The 12,891-nt window shown below is 39.9% G+C and overlaps 1 protein-coding gene across 9 annotated transcripts in view; it reads right to left on the bottom strand.

The window, feature by feature from the left end:
* Positions 1-12,891, bottom strand: part of ITSN1 (intersectin 1) — a 257,613-nt gene that overhangs the window by 132,807 nt on the left and 111,915 nt on the right. For all 9 annotated transcript variants that reach the window (XM_034947835.3, XM_034947836.3, XM_008977693.5 and 6 more), the window contains exons 8-10: positions 11,013-11,113; positions 4,404-4,467; positions 184-321 (exon numbers count right to left, since the gene is read on the bottom strand). In XM_034947835.3, coding sequence (XP_034803726.3) covers positions 184-321; positions 4,404-4,467; positions 11,013-11,113 — 303 coding nt within the window. The remainder of the gene's footprint in view (positions 1-183; positions 322-4,403; positions 4,468-11,012; positions 11,114-12,891) is intronic.

Raw genomic sequence — 12,891 nt, 5'->3', positions numbered from 1 at the left:
AAGTACTTTGAAGAACAAAATGGGCCCAAGATTAACATAGACCTAGATGAGAGTCTCTAGAATTCACGGATACTTAGTTTCCTTGTCAGGGATGAAAATCAGGTAAGACACATAGTCAATAAAGCCAAGTTTGGAATTCATATACTCCGCATACAATTCCTGATCAGAGCCCATGTTCCTTACCTAAAAGAAGGTGGAATATATTCTGGAGGCAGGACAGGTGGCAGTGGTTGGCCAGACATAGCTACATCAATGAGGTGCATTGCCAGGATAAATTCTTCTGCTGTAAGTTTTCCATCTTGATCAATGTCAGAAAGATTCCTATTCAACAAAAAGTTAACTGTAATCCGGTTTCATGAAAATTCATGCTTTTTACTATTCATTAGTGATTTAAAAGTTATGTTTTCTTATTGACCACAGGCCAACTGAGTCTCTTTGTCCCTCATTTTGTCAAAATAGTACCTATTTTATACTGCTGCAAAGATAAAATTACAAGTAGTTGGGACAGTGTTCCTCATTCAACAAATGCTATGATTATAATGATACTCTTCCCCAACCTTTGCATATTTAAAATATAACACACTCATATTCCATGTATCTTTTTTAACAGATGAGCTCTCACTGTTACCCAGGCTGATGTGCAATGACATGATCACAGTTCACTGCAGCCTCACCGCAGTCATGATCACAGCTCACTGCAGCCTCACCACAGTCATGGTCACAGCTCACTGCAGCCTCACCGCAGTCATGATCACAGCTCACTGCAGCCTCACCGCAGTCATGGTCACAGCTCACTGCAGCCTCACCGCAGTCATGGTCACAGCTCACTGCAGCCTCACCGCAGTCATGGTCACAGCTCACTGCAGCCTCACCGCAGTCATGGTCACAGCTCACTGCAGCCTCACTGCAGTCATGATCACAGCTCACTGCAGCCTCACTGCAGTCATGATCATAGTTCACCACAGCCTTTCCGGGCTTAAATGATCCTCCTGCCTCAGCCTCCCAAACGTGAGATTACAAGGTGTGCGCCACCATGCCTAGCTAATTTTTAAAATATTTTGTATAGATGGGGGTCTCACTGTGTTGCCCAGGCTGATCTGTCCTGGCCTCAAGTGAGCCTATCAAATCGCTGGGATTATAGGCATAAGCCACCATACCCAGCTCAATATTGTTAAATGTTCTGCTCTAGACCAGGAAATGACAAACTATCAGTAAAGGGTCAGGTAGTAAATATTTTACAGTTTATAAGACATACAATCCTTATCATACTGAATTCTGTCATTTTGGCAGAAAAGTAGCCATAGACAACATATAAATGAATGGGCATGGCTATTTGTATGATAAAAACTTTCTTCACAAAAACAGATGCAGGCCAGATTCAGCCCACTGGGCAGAGCTGGCCACCCCTTAATCTAGGCCTACACAGTGGATCTTTATGAACTCCAGCCACAGGGTCAAAGTGTTTCCTCTTCCTCAATTTCAGGATTCAGTCTCCATCATTCTTCATAATGAACTTGCCCAAGTAGCTAATTACAGCAAACATTTTCCTGGCAAGTCCAAGAATGTGATTTTACTAAACAATTTCTGGACCATCAAAAGAAGATACATGACAACACATCCATTCCCTAGAATGTCAACAGGACAAATGCAATGGGAAACTGGCTTTGCCAATGCCAAAAACTAAGAAACCTTAATTCTGAAATTTCCTTAGGTGCTATAAACTTTTTTTGTTATAATTTCCATAAAGTAGAAGGCACACCTTCTAGAGTATAAGTCTGAGAGTTTTGACAAACATGAACCACAACATACAGAATAGTGTCAGCTCTACCTAAAATTCCACGTCTGGTTGTAGCAACTCCCTCCTTTGCCCCCATCCCCTGGCAACTGCTGATCTTTTTTCTGTTCCTCTAGTTTTGCCCTTCCCATATGCAAGATACCCAGTTTTAAAAAGAAATGCAAATGAAATAAAATGAAACCCCTGCCCGCTCTTCCTTATTCTCTTCCTTTTTGTGTCTCACAATTAGCCAGTCCTAGGTAAACCAGTTAGAAGGTGGCTGAAATTCTTGTTTTTTCACCACACTTACCTAAATTATGATTATAAGCATTTAATTAAAATATCTTTTTTAGTGTGTAGCAGCAGAATATAACACTCTAACAGAAGAAGCCTCAAGCGTTTTTCTCAAATAGGATAAGTTATAAATGAGAAATTTAAAATAAATATTTCGATATAATCTGGTATCATGAGAACAACCTAATAAATTGTCAACCAAACTCCATTAATGTTAGATCTTAAGTTTATATTTCAGGGGGCCCTAGGATACTGTTCAATACCCCGATTTAAAGAGTTCTGGGTGTGTCAAAGATATAAGATGTTTATTAACTGGTCTAGTCTACTGCCAAAGGCAAGCTCTTTCATACAAAACAGAAGGGAAGAGAAGGGCAAAGGAAGCTGCATTAGAGCTTGATCATTTGTGAAACAACCCTATCAATGTGGCCTGCAAGAAAATCACGAACTTTGCAGTGAGTCTTGTAGACAAAGTTTATTTTCCAGGGACAATCACCAACATACAGCTATAAACATGCACACTTCTTAAGAAACCATTCTAGTTAACATTTAAATTTAAGGAAGCCTGTAGGACCCAGGCAATGCTCATCGATAGCTATTCAAAATCATTACACAATAGAGACATTATGTGCCTTTTGAGGAGAGTACACAGAGACCTCTCTGGCACAGTCTTATCAAAAAACAAAACAACAAAACAAAAAAAAAATCAAATCTGATCTGCAATTCTCAACCAGGGAAGATTTTGTACCCCAAGGCACATCTATCAAAGTCTGGAGACATTTCTGATTGTCATGCTGGGTGTGGAGCTCATGCTACTGGCATCTAGCATCCAGTGAGTAGTGGCCACAGATGCTACTGAACATCCTACAGTATACAGGACATCCCCCAACAACAAAGATTTATCGGGCCCAAAATGTCAATAGTGCTGGGGTTGAGAAACTTTGCTCTAGATCTAATTATCAATTTACAGGAAATACAGAAACAAATTAGACAATCCCACAGTGACGCACTCTTCAAAAGTTAAGCCATTAAGAAACTACAGGACAAATGATGTGGTTTGTTTTTAACGGAGTTTTTTTTTTTTTTTTTTTTTGGTTGGGGGGCGGCCTGGGGGACTTGGGAAAAGAAGCAGAGAACAAGACAAGGGGAAATTTATAGATTAAAGGAGACATAAAAGATGGAAAAATCAAGTATTGCAAAATATAGGCTTATTTCAGTCCTGAGCTGAACAAATGAACTATAAAAACATTCTGAGGCACTCTAAGGAATGTGAACGTTCCCTGATTAATTTAATGGTAAGGATGACTACTGAAAAACTTAGGTGAGCTATTGCTGTTATGACTGTGCTAAGAAGAAAGTCGGTCAGGCGCAGTGCTCACCCCCGGAATCTCAGCATTTTGGGAGGCTGAGGTGGGCAGGTCACCTGAGACCAGCCTGGCCAACATGGCAACACCCTGTCTCTACTAAAAATACAAAAATTAGCCAAGCGTGGGGGTTCATGCCTGTAGTCCCAGCTACTAAGGAGGCTGAGGCAGGAGAATAGGCTGAACCTGGGAAGTGGAGGTTGCAGTGAGCCAAGATGGCACCACTGCACTCCAGTCTGGATGAAAGAGCGAGACTCCATCTCAAAAGTAATAATAATAATAATAATAGTAATAATGAATGAAAAAAAGGAAAATCCCTCTCTTTTGAAGATAAAAGCTAAAATATTTGCAGTAGAAATTATATAACTAAGATTTGACTTAAAATAATCAAAGAGGCTGGGCATGGTGGCTCACGCCTGTAATTCCAGCACTTTGGGAGGCTGAGGCGGGTGGATCATCTGAGGTTGGGAGTTCAAGACCAGCCTAACCAACATGGAGAAACCCTGTCCTACTAAAAATACAAAATTAGCCGGGCATGGTGGTGCATGCCTGTAATCCCAGCTACTCAGGAGGCTGAGGCAGGAGAATCGCTTGAACCCGGGAGGTGGAGGTTGCGGTGAGCCGAGATCACACCACTAAACTCCAGCCTGGGCAACTAGAGTAAAACTCCATCTCAAAAAAAAAAAAAAGAAAAAGAAATCAAAGAAAGAGAGAGCCAAGACTGGTCACGAGTTGAGAATTGTTAAGTTGTATTATCACTCCTTCAGAATTTATTGTATTAATCTGCTTTTGTATTTTTCAAAATTGAGAGGGGGAAATAGTATTATAAAACAGGCAATCATTACAACTCACTGAAATTAAGCAAATTCTACATATTCCCCCATAAAAAACGGTATTAATCTAAAACCCATGAGGCCACACCAATCTAAGCAAGTTTCCACTTTATCCAAACCAAAGAACTTTTCATTCCTTACCATATTGAAGCCAGCTGAGCCTGTGGTAAACTTGATTGCATAAGAATAGTTCTTGCTTGGGGACCTAAACAGGAACCAGGAAAAGGACATACAGATGAGTCAGCAAATACTCACTGTACAGGAGGACCAGGGTTCTGCGTATGTGGACTACTCCATGACCTCATGCAATCACAATGCTTTAAATAACATTTGCTACTACCGCAGGGGCTTTGTAAAAAGGAAATTAAGCCCCAGTGAAAAAGAGGAGAAACACAGAGCACAGCATCTGACACATAATAAATTTTTGTTAAATGGATGTTTGATAAAGAATGACCATGTGAAAGATTTAGAGTTTCAAAATATAACCTGACCTTTTGACCACATTACCATCTTTATTTGTATTGGGCTTTATTTACAAACTTGAAAGTTATTCTCTTTAAGTTTTTGCCGCTGCTACCACCTGCTGTCTCCGCATCTTTTGCCGCTGCTACCACCTGCTGTCTCCACCCTGCTCAACCTCAGGCAAATTCAGGGAAGATTCGGAGAATCTTAGAGGAGGAAGGGACCTCGGAGAGATCTCCGGGAAACTGTTTCACTAAACAGACTTAAAAAGAAAAAAAAAAGTTGCAGGAAGCGCTAATAGCCAGGATTAAAACACATTTCCAGCCTGGTGTGGTCACTCGTGCCTGTAATCCCAGCATTTTGGGAGGCTGAGGCAGGCAGATGGCTCGAGCTCAGGAGTTCAAGACCAGATGGCAAAACCCCATCTCCACCAAAAGTGCAAAAAATTAGCTGGGAATGGTGGCATGAGCCTGTGGTCACAGTTACTCGGGATGCTGAAGTAGGAGGATCGCTTGAGCCCCAGAGGCGGAGGCTGCAGTGAGCCAAGATTATGCCACTGCACTCCATCCTGGGCAACAGAGTGAGACACTGTCTCAATTAAAAAAACAAAACAAAACACATTTCCTATGTTAGCCAAGAAAAAAAAAAAAAAGAAGAATTCCTGGAATTTCTACTCTTCTCTCAAAATAAGCTCTCATTTCTTAAAATAATCATAAACATCTTCACTTCTGGTATGAAAGTGGCCTTAGACATCAGACAAACACACAGTAGGAGACTCAGTTTAAATAAACTACAGTCAGAGAGGGAGAAATAAATACATCTTCCTTTCCAGCACTGCCTCTCAAGATGTGGTCCCAGGAAGACTGCTGGACAGAGGAATGGAAGGCTGTGGCAATTTTGTTGGGAAGATTCTGGTGTATATGTTTTTGCTTTTTGCTATTTCATTATTCAAATGTCACCTCATCAAAAACCACAAAACTGGATGTGTTTTTGCATGGCCAGCAGTAGAGGTCAGGGAACCAAGGAGCTGCAGGCTCTAGTCCTGGCTTAGTCTAGACTTTGCTGAGTGACTGGGCAAGGTAGTCTGGACCCTAGTTTGCTCATTTCAGATAAACCGGTCTATGATCCTTTGGGGCAGTGAGCTTAGCATTACATTAGCACATGAGAGGTGCTCTAATGGCAGGTAACATTACTGACAATAGTTCAACTTTTATTTACATATAAAATCCTGACAGAAAAGCACACATACGGATACATGTGGATATATACATGTGCACATGTACACAGCTGAATTAATTTTCCAAAGTGAAAATACTCAAACACTATGGAGGTCATGAAAGAGAGTATAATCGCACCCCAGATGCCCCTATTTGCCTCTCTTTTAGACTCACCTACCACCAAGGTAGCCTAACTTCTAACCAAATAGCCTGTCCGCTGTTCCACCTGGCTTATTTTGCTCAATATATTGTCATGTAGAATCGTAGAACATTAATCCTTACTGCTATGCAGTGTATCATTGTGTCATTACATCCTAATTCACTGTCCATTCTACTGTTTTCTTTTCTTTTTTCTTTTTTTTTTGAGATGGAGTCTCGCTCTGTCACCCAGGCTGGAGTGCAGTGGCGCCATCTTGGCTCCCTGCAACCTCCTCCACCCAGGTTCAATGATTCTTCTGCCTCAGCCTCCTGAATAGCTGGGACTACAGGCATGCGCCACCACACCTGGCTAATTTTTGTATTTTTTTTAGTAGAGACAGGGTTTCCCCATGTTGGCCAAGCTGGTCTCGAACTCCTGACCTCACGTGATCCACCCACCTTGGCCTCCCAAAGTGCTGGGATTACAGGTATGAGTCACTGTGCCCAGCCTGTCCATTATACTGTTGACAGGCATTCAGTTAGTCTTCAATTAGGGCTACTATTAATAGTGAGCATTCTAACTTCTGGTGAATATATGAACACATTCCTGCTGGATGTGTGTGCGTACATGAGCACATGTGTGTTTTGGGAGCATCTAAGAATAAAAAACAATCTACTGAATTCATGTGAAGATTCTAAAGGACTGTGGTACAATGGAATGAGCAAAGTTCAGGCATCACTTTCTTTAGTCTGTAACACTGTATCTAGAATGTTGGTAACAAAGTAGAATTAACAAAACTTTAGTGGGTGATTTAATTTACACTTGTAACAACTGCCCTTACTCCAGAACTATAAAAAAGGAAGTTAATATTTTATCTATTACACATAAAAAGCCTAACAATAAATGTGAAGAACTAGCTCTAAACCTGGATATCAGGAGACTTGGATTCTAGTCCTGACTCCCTAATGGCATGTGACATTAACAAAACTACTTTAACTTTCTAAAATGAAGTTCTTCCATCTGTGAAATGAGGAAAATAATCTACAACAGGGATTGGTAAATTATAGCCCTTAGGCCAGATCTGGCCCACTGCCTGTTTTGGTAAGCAAAGTTTTATTAAAACAGCCATATCCACTGATATAAGCATGACATATGGCTGTTGTCATGCTACGATGGCAAAGTTGAGTAGTTGCAGCAGAGAACATATGACCTATGAGCCTAAAATATTTATTGTGCTATTCTTTACAGAAAATGTTTGCCAATCCCCACACTAGAAGATCACAATTATCTCTTGTAATTCTACTATTTGTCTACATATGTCCTAAATCAATGTTGCAAAATATTAAAAATAGATCAGCAACAGCTAAGATAGCATCTTAGCACATTTGGACAACACACAGTTGAGCTTTGAGTGCACAGAACTCTTCTGCGGAAACCTAGGTACATAAAGGGATATCGGTTTTGGAGTACTGGCTTATAAGGGAACATATGAATAAAACCAGAAATCCCAAGCACACAAACCCCACTTCTGGCATCCATGTTTGGGCAGGGAAGTATGGCTAGAAAGGAGAGAGTAACTACATGAAATGAGCTTTATTTAAAACAATGACTAAGACTTCAGCTTTTCTGATTAATAGATGAATTACCAAATAGCATATTCATTGTTTCAGAATGCAACAATAAAATATCTTTGAGAAGAAGGGCTAGCATTATTAACAGGAATACCAGAGTTCTAGAGCTTCTTACATAACCTTAATTAAAGAATGACCCCTCTCTATTTTATAAGGCTGTCTCTTTTAAGGGCATGCAACAGTTACACATCAAGCCATGAAGGAAGAACAGGGTGTCCAACAGGATGTATCGGCTAAATCAACCCAGATAGTCAGTGGGGTAAACAGTGCCACTGTTAAGGCCAGACGCGGTGGCTCACGCCTATAATCCCACCACTTTGGGAGGCAGAGGTAAGCAGATCGCTTAAGCTCAGGAGTTCGAGACCAGCCTGGGGAACACGGCAAAACCCAGTTTCTACAAAAAATACAAAAAATTAGCTGGGCATGATGGCACATGCCTGTAGTCCCAGCTACTGGGGGGCTGAGGTGGGAGGATCCCCCGAGCCTGGGAAATCCAGGCAGCAGCGAACCATGATTATGTCACTGTACTTCAGCCTGGGTGCCTATAATCCCAGTACTTTGGGAGGACAAGGTGGTAGGACTGCTTGAGGTCAGGAGTTCAAAACCAGCCTGGACAACAAAGATCCCACCTCTAAAGAAAACTTTTTTTAAAAAATTAGCCAGGTGTGGTGGTGCATGCATGCCTGTAGTCCCTGCTACTCAGGAGGCTAAGGTGAGAGGATTGCTTGAGCCCAGGAGTTCAAGGCTGCAGTGAGCTACTATCGCACCACAGCACTCCAGCCTGGGTAACAAAGCAAGTCTCTGTTTCAAAAAAAGAAAGAAAAGAAGTGCTTTTTAGCTCCTGAAAACAAAAACCCACAAAAAACAAAAGCAAGAAGGATGAAAAACAAGAGATTACAAATATAAATTATATATTTCTTTTGGGCCATGTTATATTCTGAAACCTTTTCTCAACTTTCTTGATATTTTGCTTCTCCTGCAGCTGAGTGAACTGCTTTGGGGATTCTGACTTCATAAAATTATTTTTATAATTGTGATCAAGACAATGACCTTTATGTTCCATCCACCTCAACAAATCAGCTGTTTCCATCAACATTCTAATTTAGTATAAAACATACTTTATATTGATTCCTAAGTACATAAAGGGAAAAAAAATTAAATTTCTATTGTTTATTCCCATTTTAAAATTTACTGTAATAAATTATTCTACTTGACATGACTATACAAAGGTCTGGCTCAAAAGTAAAATTCCCACCTTAAATTCTTGCTGGATCAAAGTAGCAATAAGTATGCAGATAAACAATATCAAAATCTGCTTTCTTTCCAGTATATTTCAAATTTTACTTTCTGCCTCAGATATTTAAAAGTTCTAAATGCTCAAGTGCCTGGGTCATTATATTTGGAATGTAGATACTGCATATCATTCATAAAACACACATCCTACCAAGAAAGAGAGAATTTCTCAATCAATGTCTCAATTGAATACTATTTTAATCAACTCATAGCAAACACCAACGTTTTCAAGAAATATTTTTGGATTCATTGGCAATGTAGTTCTGGGTTTGTATGGAGCACTGGTGTCAAACAAACCATGTAAAACAGTACTTAAAAATACATTATTAAATATACCTTCAGTGGGCCGGGTGTGGTGGCTCATGCCTGTAATCCCAGCACTTTGGGAGGCTGAGGTGGGTGGATCACCTGAGGTCAGGAGTTTGAGACCAGCCTGAGCAACATGGTGAAACCCTGTTTCTACTAAAAATACAAAATTAGCCGGGCGTGGTGGTACATGCCTGTAATCCCAGCTACTTGGGAGGCTGAGGCAGGAGACTCACTTGAACCCAGGAGGTGGAGACTGCAGTGAGCTGAGATCACACCATTGCATTCCGGCCTGGGCAACAAGAGTGAAGCTCCATGTCAAAAAAAAAAGCAGAGCCTGCATAAGCTAGGCTGGTTTTGACAGCTACTGCTTTATGAGGCAGTATGACACATCAAGAATCTGTGTGTATTTATTAGTCACCCATTCAAACATAAATACATGCTTATTTGGGGTGACTGCTGAGATCCTTAAAGGGACCAGAGTTCAAGATTAGATTAGAACCCTTCAAAATCTCGTCCAACTCTGACATTTTTAAACATAAGATACCTTTTTTCTTTTGGGAGTAAAAATTGCAATTTTAAGTAATAGCAAGGAAAAAATAGTAAGAATCATTTCTTAAAAGTGTTTTGGATTATAATCCTCCCCTTACCACACTCCACCACACAGGAAACCTAATTTTTTCCCCTTCCTTTCATATTTGTCAGAGGGCAGTTAGTTTTTCCCTTTAACATTTAATATTCATATCAGAGGTCTCTATTTTCTTTTATTAAAGTTATACTTTTCTTTATAACTTTCTTTTTTTTTTTTTTTTTTTTTTTGAGACAGAGTCTCACTCTGTAGCCCAGGATGGAGTGCAGTGGCATGATCTTGGCTCACTGCAACCGCCTCCCGGGTTCCAGCAATTCTCCTGCCTCAGTAGCTGGGATTACAGGTGCCCACCACCACACCCGGCTAATTTTTGTATTTTTAGTAGAGACCATGTTGGCCAGGCTGGTCTTGAACTCCTGACCTCAGGTGATCCACCCGCCTCAGCCTCCCAAAGTGCTGGGATTGGGATTACAGGCGTGAGCCACTGCACCCAGCCTTCTTTATAACTTTCTAACAAGTATTTAAACCTTCGTGAGAAAAATTTTGAACAGTATGCTAAAATTCCTGTCTATCCTTCTGACGTAGATAACAGAATCATTCTTCTTTTAAAAAAATCCATTGAGATCACCTAAGTTAACTCTGGCCTTTTATATTAATAGATAAAGAAATATCCAAAGTGGTGAGCCCTATCTAGGCAGTGACAGAGCCATGTTCTCAACTCCCTGCTTTCACCCTGCCTGCTGCCTCCAACTCTAACCTAGTGAACAGACAGCTTCAAGTTCATCAAGTTCAAAGCTGGACTTCAGAAGTTGAAGCTAGTTTTTGTTCAAAGAAGTGTTTCTTTGCTAGTGCCTTGATTTGCATATCAGTGGCTTTCAGCATACAGGAGTATCCCTGGTCTATATTCCATTTTACCACAAAGCAATGGGGCATGAGAGAATGATATAACTATGTAAAGAGTTATCAGTGGATAAGAACATGAGATAACAGAGACAATGGAAACACTGCCAAGAAATAAGCACACAGACATGGAAAATATCTACGACCCAATATCTAGAAACAGTTTACACTGAAAACAAAGATCATATTTCACTAATTTTTATTTGTAAATACCTGTTAAGTGTCCACTCATAGTTTTGTCATGACTATTGAATAATTGCCTGTATTTCAGTCTTGATGACTGAGGAACAGCCCATTCTGCCACTGGTGGGACACTGTGGGGAAAAGAAAAAGGAGAGAAAGAGGATTATCCATAAGGAACAGCCTGGTAAAGTTCCTTAATGACAGTAAACTAAGAACTTCTCTAGATAATCATATCTAACTTTCATATTTTATTCATTTTATTATCACTATTTCTGATTTTTTTTTGCCATGGGTATTTCCCATTTTTAAGATCATAAACATTTCCCTCAAATAGATAATTATTTTTCCAGAATCATGGATAAACACAATAGACTGAGAGGCTGTTTCAAGTTGTATATATAATAATTTAAAGGTTCTATAAAAGTATGAAAAACCTCTTGTAACTGAGGTAATACAATAATGTCCAGGCTATTCTAATTTCTAAAACACTTCTTTTTTGGTTAAAAAGCAATGCTAAAAGCAAACCAATAACTGCCTTTAAAGGTACTAATTCTCCAAAATGTTTTAACTTTCTATACATGAATATACAGGACCCATTTCTTAATGAAGTGAAATTACTCCATTCTGGTTAAGTTTAAATTCAGACCCATTGGACAGTTTCCCAGAGAGAGAGAGAGAACAGAACATTTCCATGGTCACACATAAGCAGAGTGGGAATGGAGACAGCTTCACTTTCTCGACTACAATCCAATACTGATCTCTCCTTGCCAATGTGCCACAATCCTGAGCTGGCCCAAGGACACACTTGCCAGTAGTTAGGCTGCGTCTACACTTCCTTAGTGATTAGTTCCTCAGATGCCACCGTCCACACAAATATCACACTGGTACCAATGGCTTGTTAAGCTTCGACATCTGAATTAAACCCAATGGCTGAGCTCAGACAGTAAAAATGGCATTCCCCTTCCAGGACAGATTACAGCTAATGCTCTGTCTGCAATTTCACTTCAACAAAAATATCTATTTTAAACATGTAAAAGCACAATCTTACTGAAATACTGAACTTTTTAATCATCATTTCCATGTGTTATCTATGCACTTATACCTATTATATACAGTTCAAGTATAGGAAATACCTCCCAAACACTCGAGAAGTACTTATATGAATTCACCTTTTTCAATTTTTATGAATTTCTTAATAAAAAACACTTACCATGATCTATTCTGCTGTGGGTACTTCTGCACCAACCCTCTCATGTTAACTAACTAATATTTTGCTGATTCCAACTCCCACCTATTTGTCAAGAAGCTAACTATCTAGTTGCTACACGCCAGGAATGTTGGGTGTTACATACACAAGTTGTCCCAGATTACACTTATCACATCAGAGTTTTCTGCCAAATTCCTGAGAATTTAAATAGACTAAAAACTCATGAAGATGTACCCAAAAGTTCAATACTGCATTGCAAAAATTGGCTAGAAATTTAAGTTATTAAAAAGGTGACAACATAAAACAGTTGTTTCAATAGCACTAATGTTTGCTAATACTGATAGTTTATTCATTCTAATGTCACAAATCAATAAAGCAGATTTCAAAATTGCTTCTGCAAAGTCATAATAAACTCAAAACTTCAGCATGGTATAGGAGAATTTTTTTTTTTTTTTTTTTTTTTTTAAGAAAGAGACTTGCCGTGTTGCCCAGGCTGGAATGCAATGCTGCGATCTCAGCTCACTGCAACCTCCACCTCCTGGATTCAAGCAATTCTCTTGCCTCAGCCTCCCGAGTAGCTGGGATTACAGGTGCCCGCCACCACGCCCAGCTAATTTTTTGTATTTTTAGTAGAGACGGGGTTTCACCATGTTGGCCAGGCTGGTCTCGAACTCCTGACCTTGTGATCTGCCCACCTTGGCC

This window comes from Pan paniscus, chromosome 22, assembly GCF_029289425.2.
Source record: "Pan paniscus chromosome 22, NHGRI_mPanPan1-v2.0_pri, whole genome shotgun sequence".
Taxonomy (NCBI): Eukaryota; Metazoa; Chordata; class Mammalia; order Primates; family Hominidae; genus Pan; species Pan paniscus.
The sequence above is the reverse complement of the archived record's forward strand: the minus strand, read 5'-3'. Positions and strand labels throughout refer to the sequence as shown.